General features: G+C 40.7%; 1 protein-coding gene across 2 annotated transcripts in view; it reads left to right on the top strand.

Moving 5' to 3' along the window:
- SI (sucrase-isomaltase) overlaps positions 1–15,726 on the top strand; it is an 86,338-nt gene that overhangs the window by 27,373 nt on the left and 43,239 nt on the right. The window contains exons 1-6 of one of the 2 annotated variants that reach the window (XM_064457925.1): positions 4,111–4,258; positions 6,112–6,235; positions 7,654–7,727; positions 12,019–12,139; positions 12,224–12,333; positions 14,135–14,286. The exons of the other annotated variant lie outside the window; for it this stretch is intronic. Coding sequence (XP_064313995.1) covers positions 6,112–6,235; positions 7,654–7,727; positions 12,019–12,139; positions 12,224–12,333; positions 14,135–14,286 — 581 coding nt within the window. The 5' untranslated portion in view covers positions 4,111–4,258. Of the gene's footprint in view, positions 1–4,110; positions 4,259–6,111; positions 6,236–7,653; positions 7,728–12,018; positions 12,140–12,223; positions 12,334–14,134; positions 14,287–15,726 lie in introns of those variants that run through there. 2 annotated transcript variants of the gene reach the window in all.

The following is a 15,726-nucleotide window of genomic DNA, read 5'->3' as shown; positions in this document are numbered from 1 at the left end:
GCAAGATCTGTTTCCTCTGCAGCAGCCTATAACATGTTGCAAAACTGAACAACAGCGTGCCTTCATGCTCAGATTTGGAGTTGCGATAAAAATTTCCCAGGGGGCTCAGGTAAGGCTTCTGTCTTTATCCAGGTTTCCATTTAGTCATGTGATTAAAGAAAATAAGGTACAATCTATAAAAAAATTATGGGGAAGAGGTATCAACCTACATTTTCCTTTGCCTCTGTTTAGCAGTGCCAGGTTAGCTTAATAATTCAATGCTACTCAAGCCAGAGAGAACATGCAAAGACTTTAGCTGAAAGGCTAAGATACTCTTTTCCAAATTAAGGAGTCCTACTGTCCAACTTCTGCTTCAGCACTCTGTATTTTATTCTCTGTTTATGTAAAAAGAGAAATAACCCTAAAAGCACCCAGCCTTCTCTCCAGATGAATATAAGAATGGCGAAAGTGTAGTTATAGCTTCTCTTAGCTCTCTCTGGGGGCTGGGACTGCTCTAATGGAGTTTCTAAAACCTGATCTTTTTCAGTAAGAAGAGGAGCTGTGCTTCTGTTTTTGAAAGTTGTTTTTGGTTTTGGTGGTTTTTTTAGTTAGACACTGGAACAAGTCTTCTCTGATTTCAGAGTCAAAGAGGAAGATTTTGGGGACAGGGGTAACATCCATGCGATCTGCTTGTTATTTGATGGTGGAATTTTATCACAGGTTTCCCAGGAGCCATCGAAGAGCTGTGCTGAATTTGGACCAGTTTTCTGCTTGCGTGCATCTGCCTCATTAGTTTGCCAACATGTCCTGAAATTCTTGGGAGCAAATTCATCACCAGTATAAACCAATTTACAGCAGCAGAGTTACAGCAGGAATAGATTGGGTCTCCTGCCAACAACCTATTAAATCATATCATGTAGAATCTGAGACTCTCACCAAAATGTTGATTTGACCCAATTATTTAACTTTTGCACAGCTAGGATATTTGTTTTGTGTCAGGAAAAGTAAGTTATTACTGAATGTGTGCAGGATCTGTAATGTTCAGATATATGCAGATATATTTAGATATAAACTGTAGTACAACTGTGCCCATACAGCCAGGGAGGAACTTGCGCATGGTCCCCTGTCCCCACACATGGGGGAGGAGCCCGAGTGTGGGGGAGCCATGGGGTGCTCCTACCAGAGCAGGTGACGGGACCAGCACCTCAGGTCACAGATCACAAGGCATTTGTTCAGCAGGGCATAGCAGCCAGAAACTTCAGGGGCTGTAAGGCTCCCTGGGGTAACAATCCAGTGACTCCTTGGAGAGGCTGGACCCTCTTCTGTTCTCTAGGTAAAAAGCTTTAGACATCACTAACCAAACCATAATTCACTTAATGTGACCTCACGGTGACATATGTTTTGTTGAGGCCCTGCGATATTCTATTCACACCAGAGTAATGCAAATCTGTTCAGATCTGAACTATGTAAATTGTTAAAGTAGAATCTTCTCACAGCTCTCCCAGAAGCTTTCCCATCTTTGCCTAGTTTTGTCTCAGGTTGTGTCTTGGTGTGAACATTACCCTGCTTTCACACAGTGCCTTTCATCTAAAGACTGTAGAAGCATTCACAGAACTATTTCCATCTTCATTACCCATATGGAAGATCACGAAGCAAGCAGATGATGAGTGCATGATGATCAGCAGCTGACAGTCGGCAAATGAGTAGCTGACCTGGGAGTGGAGCACAGACCTATGGCTCTGTGCACTGAACAGTCACTTGCGCTTTGGTACACAGAAAGGTGATAAGGGCTGATATCTCCTCCTTCTGAAGGGACAAGGGCTGCATCTAGTGTTTCAGAGAAGGAGGAGACCTCAGTTGTCAGCTGCCTTGTCATGAGCTGAAGGTAAATCAAGATAGTTTCTTTTTCCCAGGCTTGAGAGATGAGTCTTTGAGCACAGAGTTCCCTGTTGCTGCCTCTAAAAACTGCTCAGCCTTCTTTCTTCCTTGAATAGAACCATAGCTGCACTGAAGAGCTCCCAATTTGCTGAACTGTGATTGCAGAATGGTTTCAGCCGTGCAAGCATTGCATATGGGGAGTACAGGAGTGGGCTCCTGTTGGATCTGTGATAGATGTCCTTCCATGATGGTTAATGATTATGTTCCTGACTGAACTGGTAATCTGTAAGCTGCTTCTTGCAGGACTTAAAGGTTCCAAAATGTAACTTCAAATAAATATTTTATACCAAAACAGGGGGAAAACAAATCTCGTGAAACTGTAGAAAAAGCGTAAGATATTTCTTTTTCCTAACGTGGTCCCTTAGCTGAAAATTCAGTTATTAGCACAACTATCAGAATGAATAAAACCAGGGAGCTATGACCAGCTAACAAGATTTCAAGTTGTATGTGATGTCATTAAAAATGGCCCAGTTAAACTAAGAGATAAATGTCTCTTTTTAAATTACTACATTTTTAACAGTACCTAATTTCCTAGCCTGTTTTTCTACATGGTTCTCTACAGTCTAGCCTATACTCCTGGGCTTCCAGTAATGCTTCTTACCAGCCTTCAGAAATGAATCTGCTCTTAATTTCTGGAAACCAAAGCAGGACATAGCAGAGACCATGCTGTTCCAGCTCTTGATTTAATAGAGATCTTGGTTGTCTTTATGGTCTCTCAGTGTCCCCAACTGAAAAGCCTTCCCCATTCCTGCTTCTTGGAGTTCAATATCACATCTTGACCTGAAAGCCCTGTTGTTGATATCCTTTGTAGACTAATGAAAATATACTCAGTTAGGAAACCTGCTGGTTAACCCTCTTGTGAGACCTTTTTGTTCAGTGCTTTTATGCTCTCAGGTTGCATAGAAAATGTTCACTAGGTGATTGATAATGTAAGCTTGTAGCACCGTGAATTCAAGAAAGCACTTAAGCAAATAGTTATATTGATGGCAAGGGGACTACAGACATGTTTAACGGAAACACATGGCCTAATGCTTTGCCGAACTGAGTACTTTCCTGGAACAGTTAAATGAAGATATAAACCTTGGAAAACAGATATACATCAGACAAAAAGCCCAGGCCTCCCAAACCATTGATATCTTCATAATCCACGTGAAACCATTATTTCTTTGTATGCACTTAAAAAGCAGCGTATTAGCAATATTGAGAGGGATGTTAGAATTCCATTTCCAGAGCTTACTTGCACACATGCGGACATGCATGACATTACAATGAGACGGAGAGGGTGAGATAGCCAAATACCAGGCTGCGTTTCAAAAACAGAGTCATTGAAAGTGGTGGCACTGATTCGTGTAAAGATGGATGGTTACAGGAGAGCCCCCGTGCTCTTTATGTATGATTGATTTTGTTTCTTTTAAGTGCTGACAAAGGAAAAGAAGACCATTCCCTTTGTGCTCAGAGAGGATCCGTTTTATTCCTGCACTTCACAGTGGGAGGTGAAATATTCAGGAAATTGAATAAATTTGTGAACAGTTAAAAAAATACAAGTGGCACTTCTCAGCCATTTCTGTGTTACTGAAAAATAACTTTTAAATACTGTAATAGTATGAATTAAAAGCACTCCTTTGGAAAATAAAGATCTAATGTTAAGATTCTATCTGTTGTGAGAAATAGACAAAACCCAGTTACATATGAGGGTTTCATATTAAGATTGTGATTGAAGCCTCTTCCCCATAAATTCTTTTCTATGTTAGTCTTTCATCTTTTTCTTCTGCTTTTGACATTTATTGTTAGTATCCCATGAAATCTGTTTATATTAATACTAAAATTACTACTTTATAGTTCATTCCTAAAAAAGTTTTAATGGTCATAAATTCAGTTCTCGCCTGCAACTATTTTAATGGCTCTTTTCCTCCTCTGGGTACATTTAATGACTTTTTGTGGTGCTTAAAGCAGAAATGGTGGACAAAGAATGTGAAGGTTCTATGGAGTTTCTAGTAACAAAGATATGGAAAAAGTAGAGAATAAAAACTGTTTAGTCGTGCAACATGGATGAGCTTATTGGCATTTTATTGCCACTTTTCTCTTACTTGCAGGACCCGATGCATCTTAATGAACCAAAATGTTACTAATTAACCAGGCATTCTTTGGCTGCTGTAATCACAGTAACTGTGTTTAGTCCAAATGGTTTCTGCAATCTGCCTGTAATTATGTATGTACCTGCCATTGGTAGGCTGCTCAACAAGCAATGCAATAACTGATAACAGCAAAGGATAAAGCATCGGTTTGGGTGATCAAAGTTACAATCAAGAGCAGCAGATGAAGGAAGAAGAGGGGCTTTAAGGTATGTCCTTCATTTTATTGCATCCAAGCTTCTGGAGAACTTTACATTTCTCCTGGGTACACATCACACAAGCCCACTTTATATATGTCACATTTATATACATATATAAATTATAAAGCCTTATTTCAAAAGTCTCAGGTTTGAGGGAGACAATGGGAAGGAGAAAACTGAAACGCAACATTATAGCGTGGGAGAAGGGGGGTGGCTGGATAACAAGAACTTACATAAAATTCACGTTTTCAGAAAATTGAACGTTACATTTTAGGACTCCAAGTCAGCATGTATTCAGGGAATGTTAAAGGGAACTCAGGAGAGGAACTGCTGGAATATGATCTCCTCATTGTAAAGAAGAGGCCGTAAGATGTATGGTTTTCAATATACAAGTTAGTTGCAGACTTTAAATACAATATTCCCCGGGGAATAACACTAATCATAATATTAAAAACGGCTATAAATGTTTATATTAATGGAGAAAGTACGAACAGCACTATGCTATTTATAAAAGCTTCTTTATTCATCACTGTACCACAAAGCACCTAGTTATCTAAGTACTAGCTTTATTCTTCTGGGGACCGTTGATGGGCCAGTATTGCTTTTCTGCTTCATTCATCCCTGGGGCTGTGGGATTTCCATGATTTGGGGTGAGGGTGGGGTGATAGGTTATACTTGGAAGAAATGGGAAGCAAAAATACACAATAAACTTAAACTGTTATTTCGCACAAACAAAAGCTTGTTCTAAAGTATTTTTCATTCTTTTGGGTCATCATTAAAACATGTGAATGTGTTTTGATATGCCAGTGCACAGCACATGTATTCCCGCACTTTCTTGCTTTGGTTAAAAAGAGCCAATTTCTCTGCATTTTTAAGGCTGTTTTATAAGGTTAACTGTCTTAACCAAATACACAAAGCAGTAGCTGCTGCCAGAGTCTATTGATCTGGATGCTGGAGCTCAGTTTTGATTCGTTTTATTGCTGGTGAGCCGTTCAACATCAGTGGCGCGGTGCCGTTCTTTGCGCCGGGCTGAGCAGCTGGCCCTGCAGCCAGCACAGCCCTCTTGGCCCAGCACGCCCTCCTCCGCTGTGCCTCACGAGCAAGCAATACTGGGAAGACCACAAGTGTTTAAAACACAGCATTTTAAGGCACTGACTCCACCCACATCCTCTCCCTCCTTTCAGCTGTGATTTCAGCAGCAACCAGTGTGCCTTGTGTGGCAGTTCCTTCTGCTCTCACTGAACTGCAGCCCCTGTGAAATCCCATGGGATGATACGCATGACACATTCTTCCACTTTGCAAATAAGTAATTTACCCCATTGCCTATGTTTTGCCTTTCCCATGTGTCGCAAGATGCAATCAGAGCTCATTAGAGGCTGTGTTGAGTATGTTTAAGCAGTTAAACTCCTGCTTTATAAACCAGGGTATAGTTTGTGTTTGTTCTAAAGAAGGAAAGAAAACTTGGGAAAAAAAAAGAAGAAGGAGGAAAAAAAGGAATGGGGTTTTGTTTGTTTTCTGTTTCAGTAATTTCAGTAACAAGTAAGAAACTCCATAGTTAATCTCAGGAGAAAATTGTTCTTTGTGCATAAAGTGGTTTGCAGGGAACAAAACACTTTTCTTGGTGATTGCCCACTGGTGTAATAACGCAGTAATCTGTGCTGTGTGAATTAGCCTTAATAAGAGATTTTTTGCACTTAGTCCTCAAGGAGTGTGTTATTTAAACCCTGGGATTAGGGGATGTGGTTCAAAACCTGAATCGCTTATAGATTTCTCTAATTTATTAAGTTAATAATGTAATTTATGGAGTTTTCCAAGCTGCTCCCTCTGTTTTCCTTATACCGATGGTGTTTCTCTGGGTGTAGATGAGCAAGAGGAAGTTCAGTGAGCTGGAAATCACGCTGATTGTCCTCTTCTGCCTGGTGGCGATCATAGCCTGTGTCCTCATTGGGCTTTTAGCATCAGGACAATCCGGAGTCAAAACTAGAGGTGAGTGCTTCCCATTGCTGCTGTAGGACCAGAGCAAAAACGCTGAGTGACAGCTGCTCTCCTCTGCTTGCTGAGACTGTTGTAGTGCCCCAGAGCTTCAGGTACTAACTGTTGGCCTCATTTCTGTCACTGTTTGATCCAGACTTCTCAGGAAAATGGACATTTAAGTGATTAAAAAAAAAAAAAGGCACTGTAAATTACTGAGTCTTAGTGTCACTGTTATGTTCTTGTCATGACCAAAAGATGAACCATGGTCAATCCTTCCTAGAGATAACATCAGTAAAGTTACTAGTCATGAACAAAATAAATTGCGTGACTCAGAATTTATTGTACTGAAGAGAACTTCTATCCTTTCCACCCAACACTGGACTTGTTTTATATACATAGAACTGGTATAATTTCAAAATTTTTGAATATAAAAAAGACAACACTGAAAAAAAACAAGGGGTCAGGGAGACTATGTGGGAGCAGCCAAATTGTGTGAAACATACATTATAGCCATAAAAACCTATAGTGTTTCCTACCAATGAAACCACATGTTTTACAGGGAGGTGATATAGAGCACCCTCCTTTACATACGGTTCCATTTTGTGTGAGTAATTCTATTTGCCATAGGGATTGAAGCAAAAACCTTGGAGAGGAATATGGCAGTAAAAATAAAATAATTGCTAGTACAAAACAAACAATTTAATGCTTTAGTAAAACTGCCCATATACTCTAATATCTGCATATTTTCTGCCTGTTTCAGTCACAATATGAGTACAAATCTCCCTGGGCAAAAAAGTGCAAGTGCCTGTATTGCAGATAATGCAATGAGGCGAGTCCATGTATTTGTGTGCATCTCAGCCTGAGACAAGATTTTACGCTTCGTAGTTCTTATTCCAAATATATACAGTGTTCCAAAATATGTCAAGTAAAAAAGAAAACAACAATTCTGTACCCTTTTGTCAGCTAAAACTGCCAAAAGGTCACCTTAAATTCAGTCTGACAAACCTGAAACCTAATGGAGAAACTTTATGGAGCTTTAAGGTGCTTTTACTTGATGCTGTAATTCAAGCTCCTATCGAAGAACAGTATTTCAGAGGAAGGAGCACCTGTGAGAATGGCAGAGCACAGTACCATTTAAGAAAAAGAAATGTCCTTCCCATTTTAATTTAGCATATATTTTCACAAGAAGCAATGCACATTGAACTACAGGACTTTACTTGGATTAATACATACCTTAAGAAATAATTATCAATGTCCCCAATAGGTTCAAAAACTTAAAAATCCCTTTATGTAAAATAGTTTTGTGCCATTTTTCAAAGGTAAGATAAATCGCACTATCAATAATTTGCACTCATTTGAATCTATATTAATGGTTAGAGTATATATTTTGGATATCCTGGTAATAACCCATTAATTTAATTCCCTTACAGAATTTGTGCCACAATGTCCGAACATATTAATAGCAGAGAGAATTGACTGCATCCCGGATCAAGTAGCAACAAAGGTCTGAAACCATTCTAGAAAAAAAATCAGAAAATAAGCTTTATCCCATAAAGCCTCATGCTTCAGTACAAAAATATAACTTCTCTCTGCTGTATCAGTTGTCTTCTCAACATTTTTTAAACTGTAATTGTATGAACGCTTTGCAGGGTAGTGTAACTCCTGTATAACCCATTTCAGCCCATTGACAGAAGGTTTTTCTAGCCACTGTAACAGTTTGCTGTCAAAGTCTGAAAACCAATGCCAAAGTACTCCCCAGTAGTTTTGTTTTGGGGTAGGTGGAAATAAAATTAGTCGGACATCAAGCAGCCAAAGAGGGTCACTCTTTACTTTTAACAGCTTTGCCTGTACAGTTTGTTTTTGTCTGATGGTCAAGTACTACCATTTATAACAGTTCAGGAAGATCAGGTGAGGATGCAATTTACCCAGATGGACAATAATTTTATAATATAAAAGATGTGGTCACAGTTTCCCTTCAGAACCAATTTTAATCTCAGTGTCTTCCTTTCTTGGTTGTGGTGTTTCTTATCTGGGAGATCGCAGAGTTTAGAAATTACATTTGGGCCTAAGAACCTATGAGTTAAGATTCCTAGTGAAAAGTATCATCTTAATTTTTCAGTGCTGTCACATTCAAAACATTTTTGTAGTAGTTGGTCTTGAAAGGCTGTTATTGTTATTTTTATTATCATTATTATTTTTCATCTTTATGGTGGATGTTCTCATTTTCTGATGGAAGCCGGTGGATGCCTGGCATCTTTCTTTGGTTTCGGGGCGGAAGCTTATGAGAAAAAATAGTGAATATATTATGTGTGATGTTTATGTCATTCACAGAGTATAAAAAATGATTAACCAGCTCCCCCAGTCTCTGAGGAAATTCCCAGTCCAATTCCAGAAATGACAGTTGTTAAAGCTTCTGTCATGCCACGGGTTTTGTTATGATATATTGTTCAATAAAGTCCTGCAGGTGAACGGGTTAGTAAAGGCTCAAATCACAGCCTGTTCCTCTGCTCTTTTGGTTCCTGCATCCCCCAGGAGCAAGCACACCACAGTAGGAGCAGTCATGCAGATCACTTTAATCTTTAATTACTACCTTTGAACCAGTCACCCCACATTAAGTGCTGCACTCATCATACAGTGAGGAAAATAATTTTGCCCTGGCTGCAACTGTAAACCTTCTTGTAAGTCTGCCTTTCCTTTTTACCATCACTAATTAGAAAAAATTAAAAATAATAAAATTATAGATACCAGCAGAAAAGTAGGGCCAGATGAAGATTTGAACATTGGGGTACCTGCTCTGGAAATAGAGGTAAAATAAATTATTCCTGAATCTGTTCTTTTCTTAGTGAAGACCAGGGAGCAGATTTCACTGGATTAAAGATAAATATCACCTTTAACCTGTGCCCTGATAAAAGCTGTTAGGTGCATGCCTGACAGAAGCCATAGTCCCACCCCAGTGTGTCCATTTATTCCTGTATAAATTTTCTCCTGGAAGCATTTTGGTTGTCCTTCTTTAGGCTATTCTAACACAGCAACCAGCAGAGCTGTAAAGCTACAGGTACCTGCTTAGAATAACATAACTCTTCTGCAGTGGTTTCCATTAGTGGTTTTCAGAATGAACAGCAGCTGGGAAAATAATTATTTGCCTAAGCTCATATAGCAGGTTAGTGTCTGTCTTGGTTTCTATATTCACTGAAGATGTCCCAGATGAAGCCAGAAAATGAGTAGGATTGCATAGGATAGTATGGAAAGCAAATAGGTATTTATTAACCAGTCACGGGGTTGAAGAAGACAGACATGCTGAAAGAAAGTAGATATTTATTAACTATTCACTGCTGTGGAAAATTGCCAGGAAGTTCGACTAGACAAGAAGAGCGACCAGCCAAAAATGAACCACCACGAGCAGAGCTAATGTAGTCCGTATTGGACTGATACCTCTGAAAGTTTGGGGGAAGGGTGTATTGTTTTTGTTTTGGCTCGTGTATTTTTTTCCCCAAATATCCTGCTGGCAGAGGTTTGTTTGGGTGCACATAGTGGAAACATTTTAGTTCAGCTCACAGGCAAGCTATTCTTTTGATCTTTGCTCAGTTCAATGTTCAGAAGTCATTTCATACTGTACGTTGGTGTAAACTGTTTCCTTGTATCCAGGATTATTTCTAATTAAGCTTTGACTTTCCTTTTGGCTTTATTGTGTATTGGTGTCTATTATGCTGGTTTTATAGCTCAGAGGCTGTGATCAGCTCACATCTTTATTTACACTAAATGATAGCTTTTATAACGTCCTCTCCAGTGTCTTTGGATGAACTCTGCTCCTTTCCCTGTGTCAGGCATAACTGATCTTGCACTTAGGTATTTACTTCCTTATGCAGCAAGCTCAATGTGCCACAAAAACAGAGCTATAGCTTACAAATCCACTAGAATAACATCTAGCTAGAAGAACATCACTGGACTGTAAAGAAACTGCTGCAAATAGTCAACAAGTATTCATGAGAAGTAACTGGGGAAAAAGAAAAGCATGTTTATGAAGTTGGGAACGCAGATGCTTGAACTACCAGGCTTTAGGAAAATCTGTTGTTCAAGCTATTGTGCATTGCATGAGAGAGTCACTGGTCTAGGAAGGGATAAAAGGATGAAGGGAGAAACTCTGTTCTTGTGTATTTAGGATATTACCCTATGTATGAAGTAAATGAAGTAAGGGAGCAAAGCTGTGATCTCTGGAGTCTTGGAAGGGATTGGTGCTTCTTCTCATTTATTCTGAAATAGTTTATAAAATGGGAAATAAGGAAATCTTGTGGTGGGAGTTGGGAAGGTGGAACATGAGCATGGGTTTTTCACAGCCTTAAAAAGTGCATTAATCTGTGGGTTAATTAATTAATTAAGTTAAGTTAATTAATCTGTGGGGGAAAATTAGTCACTATATCTCTCCCCCAGTTGTGTTTTTTTTGCTTGGAACCTAATGAAAATGACAGCAGACATGTTTTCTGATAAGATGAGCCTGTGACAGAGGGATAAACATTTCTCTGTTTGGTGAATCTGGGTTTTATCTGGGGTGGTTTTGCAGAGATTTCTGTGCTATGTGCAATCACTACTGAATAAACCCACTAAGACTTCCCAAGCCAGTGACTCTGTGAGCCCCCTCTGTGCTTTCCTTCAGCACTTGTGTGATTTCTGGGCTGGAGCTGGCTTATCTTTGCTCTGTTCAGAGGCTGAGAGAAGAATTTGACCTTCACCGACCAGGTTGGGCTCTATAACCCAAAACCAAGTGCCACCAATCTCTACAGCAGTAGAGATTTTGGACCATCTCCAGCTGTTTCAAGCTGCAGAATATTTTAAATAAACATGGCACAAACACCAAAAACACTTGAGCACAATCAGATGAAGGCAGAAACAGCTTTTGTTGGTGGGCAGGTGGAGGGAAAGGTCTTGAAGATCTGCATACTGGATTTGGATACCTGAGATCACTTATGGACACTGCCCTTTGTCCTCAGTGAAGCTTGTGTTAATACTGGCCTTTGCCCTAAGTAATGAGTTGGGGTTTTAATGTGAGAAAATGTGTGGAAGCTTAGTGATGTATTACCCAAATCTTATCTTCAAACATAACTCATGCAAACAGCATGTGAATAAGTTAATTCCTAACAGAAAAGCTTGTAAGACTACTGAAATATAGTGTAAAGGTTGGTGCCACTACACTGAAATACATACTTTAAACAATAGGTTTATTTGCTTGGGGATTTAAAAATAAAAAAAAAAAAAAGAAAGAACAAACAGTTGATTTATGGCTGATTTATGGTTGATTGATGGTTCTGCAGAAGCAATCTGAACATTTCTGGTCCTGGAAAATTACATTAAAATGTAGGTACTACATATGATGATCAATTATGAGTATGTAGATGTTTAACCAGATGTTTACCAGATGTTAAGCTAACTATAACTTTTACCCCCTTTCCAGTGTGCGACTTTTGCTCAGACTATACCGCAGCTGTCACAGCTCAAATGCTTCAGTAATTCTTTTCAAACTTTCTTTTTGCCTGCGGATCTTGTAGTTTTAAGAAAGAATGAATGTCTAATAAGCAAGTTTCCAATCTGAATCCAGAAAAAAATCATTTCTATTTAGCGTATTCTGTGCCACTGGATTCACTCAATAGAGATTCAGAGGAGGAGTTGATCTGGTTGCATATATTATTAAGGTTTCTGGTGTTTGGGGTAAAATATGTTCCATGTGCATTTTAACTGTTTTAGTACAGAGGATTTGTTTATGTAAAATCAACTCATTTGTGCCCCTCATGTCCTTGAATCAGAGAACCTGCACCTTGCGTGGCTGCTGCTGGAGTCCTGAGAGCAGTACCAGTGTGCCCTGGTGTTTTTTCCCTTCAAATCATGGGTATAAAGTGGATGGTTCAACAAGATCAACTCAGGCAGGTAAGTTGCAGGCTGACCTCTCCAATTTATGCATGTGCTGATGTCCAGTTCAACACAATCACATTGCAACATCTTTTTCCCAAGGATTTGAGACTACATTAACAAGGCTGCCATCACCTTCCCTCTTCGGAAATGATATCAACACTGTCCTCCTCACAGGAGAGTATCAGACACCAAATCGCTTCCGGTTCAAGGTTAATCTTTTTTTCTATGCTGTTTTAAGGTTCATGTCCTGTGCAAGATTTTAGGCTGGCTATTACTGTGCAGTGAGGTCAGGAGGGCTGGATTAATCCCTCTAATACAATCTCATGACTCCCACTGAAGTGCTCGGCACCTCCTTTCTTTGTCCTCTCTGCTGTTGCAATGCATCAGGTTAATGAGGGTTTAGCACAGTGGGATTTCGGCATGAAAAATTACTGAGACTTTGAAAAGCTCAGCTTTTATATTATCTACCTTTTTCCTCATCATAGGAAAATTTTGGGAATAAATGTATTTACTTATTTCTTATTTATGGCCTGGATATGTCTCTCAATCATTTTGACAGACAACATTAGCTCTTCCAGTGATTTCTGTTTTCTGTGGAAAATTCAACAGTCTGTGCCATGAATGTTGGGTATTCATGGGTTCATGGGTTGAGCAGGGCTTCTTCTGTGGGAGACTTTCCTCTTGCGATGGGTTCCTGCCGAGCCAGGGAAATACAGGGTCAAGTATTATGAGGCAAGTGACTCACACAATCATAGAATAGGTTGGGTTGGAAGGGACCTTTAGACGCCACCTAGTCCAACACCTCTGCAAAGAGCAGGGACATGTCCAATTAGATCAGGTTGCTCAGAGCCCCATCCAACCTGACCTTGAAAGTGTTCAGGGATGGGGCATCAACTACCTCTCTGGGCAACCTGTTGCAATGTTTCACCACCCTCATTGTGAAAATTTTCTTCCTTACACCTAGTCTAAATCTACCCTCTTCTAGTTTAAAACCATTACCCCTTGTCCTATCGCAACAGGCCTTGCTAAAAAAGTTTGTCCCCTTCTTTCTTATAAGCCCCCTTTAAGCACTGAAGGCTGTAATAAGGTGTCCCCGGTGCCTTCTCTTCTGCAGGCTGAACAACCCCAACTCTCTCAGCCTTTACTCACAGGGGATGTGTTCCATCCCTAGGATCATTTTTGTGGCCTCCTCTGGACCTGCTCCAACAGGTCCCTGTCTTTCCTGTGCTGAGGGCTCCAGAGCTGGACACAGCACCGCAGGGGGTTCTCACAGGAGCAGAGCAGAGGGGCAGAATCCTCTCCTTCGACCTGCTGGCCACGCTTCTTCTGATGCAGCCCAGGAAATGGCTGGCCATCTGGGCTGTGAGAGCACATCACCAGTTCATGTCCAGCATTTCATCCACCAGTACCCCCATGTCCTTCTCTGCAGGATGCTTTCAATCCCTTCATCCCACAGCCTGTGCTGATACCGGGAGTTGTCGTGACGCATGTGCAGGACCCTGCACTTGGCCTGTTGAGCCTCATGAGGCCCACATGGGCCCACTTCTCAAGCTTGTACAGGTCCCTCTGGATGGCATCCAACCCTCAGGTGTGTCAACTGCACCACTCAGCTTGGTGTCATCAGGAAACTTGCTGAGGGTGCACTCGATCCCACTAAGTCATTGATGAAGATATTAAACAGTGCTGGCCCCAGTACAAATGCCTTGGAGACACCACTTTTCACCAATCTCCATCTGGACATTCAGATGTGGACCGCTACCCTCTGGATGTGACCATCCAACCAATTCCTCATCCACTCAACAGTCTATCCATCAAATCCATATCTCTCAAATTTTCAGTAGCTGAAAATGATTGATGAAAGTTAGAAATTAATAACAATGAAGGCAGAAAGGGAGACTGAGATAGGGCTGGGAATATCCTAAGCCAGAACTCTATGTTAATGCTGGAATGTGTTTGAATTAGACATTTGTTTTTAAAAGTCCAACACTTCTCTTGTTTAAATATGTGCAGATCACTGATCCTAAAACACAAAGATTTGAAGTCCCCCACGAGCACGTGCAATCTTTCACTGGATCCGCAGCCTCCGATTTAAACTACAAAGTGGACGTGAAGCAGAACCCCTTTGGCATCGCGGTGACCAGAGTGAGCAACGGCAGAGTGCTGTAAGTAACGCTGGTGCTTTTTCTGGATAACACGGATGTCCGTGGTTTTCTCTGACAGCCTGTGTTACCACACAGGCAATGTATGTCCAAGACGCCGTGTGTGAGGTGCCCTCACATTCTGTGATACAGAGAGCTCTGTCTAAAAGCGTTTTGGTCTGGCTCTCTGTTCCCTTTCCTCCAATACTAGGGAAATCTTTGCAGCTGCTTTGTTCTATCAGTTTGGGGAATTTTTATTATCTGAAGGACTCCTTGCCAGTGCTTCAAATTGCATGGGAGCACTCTTCCTTGTGTTGTTTATCATCTTTGTTGCAATCATGCTGAAGGCCTGAATCACCAAAACCAGGTTGCCCTTTACACCTGTGATATCCAAGAATAGCCGGTACAAGCCACCGATCAGCTGGTCGTGGATTGCTGTAAGTGAAATATTTGACGGCGTTGTAGATGGAATGCTTTCATCCCATTTAGGTGCTATAAATAAAGGAATAAAGCAAGCCTACAACCCTAACGGCGTGGCTTTAAGACCCATTAGAAGGGGGAAGTGTCAGGATGAACATGCTTATTAAATCAGTCGAAGAATGATTACCTGTCAGAGTGCTAGGCCAGCTGGATTATCAATGCTTCCAGTTTAATTAATTAGCGATTACTTTTGTGCTCTTATTCGTATTGTTTTCTTGCTTAGAATCCTCTATAATGATTGATTTGCCATTATAGAGAGCACAAAAGATGGACTTGGTATTCAGCAGTGCATGACTGATTGAACAGGTCTGTGGAGGGGGAACAAGACATCTAGCCCAATAGAAGCATGTTGGAAGAGTGCTCTGGAAGATTGTCTGTATTTTCCTTGGGCTGTTGCTGAATTTGATAAAAGTGGCTGCATTTTCTGTCTGTAAAGAAAAACATTACAGTGGTGCTTGACTCTGAGCGTGAGCATCTCAAAGAAAGCTGTTGTCAGCTGGGGTAAGGGCAGCCCCTCTGAGAGAAATCCTTGATATGTTTGTTTACACAAGATGAGTGCTTCCCCCCAGCTCTTCAACAACCAGACATAAGGGAGGCCACATCGGAAGTGCGGTTCATCTTGCAGTTCATAACAAAAGTCCTAATTATCCAGACAGTCATAAAGCGTACGGCCTTCCATCATCAGTCGTATACTGGAGCCCCCAAATGAGAGACAGTTCTGACTGGCCTATCGCCATCATCGTTTGCAGGCAGCCTGAAAGACTGCCATAGTTTCATTGGAAATATGGACTTTCCCCTCCAAACCAAGCTAGTTGCAATGGAGTTTGTGAGCAGACGGGCAAGATAGTCCTTGGAATCCTTAAAACTGGACAGGAACATGTCAGTTGAGGATTTGACTTACAAAGGCGCTTTCAAGAGTTAGTATCTTTAATTAAAAAAAAAAAAAAAAAAGAAACGGGAATATGAGGACATTAAACTTGTAGC

The sequence above is a fragment of the Phalacrocorax carbo genome, chromosome 7 (assembly GCF_963921805.1).
Source record: "Phalacrocorax carbo chromosome 7, bPhaCar2.1, whole genome shotgun sequence".
Lineage (NCBI taxonomy): Eukaryota > Metazoa > Chordata > Aves > Suliformes > Phalacrocoracidae > Phalacrocorax > Phalacrocorax carbo.
The sequence above is the reverse complement of the archived record's forward strand: the minus strand, read 5'-3'. Positions and strand labels throughout refer to the sequence as shown.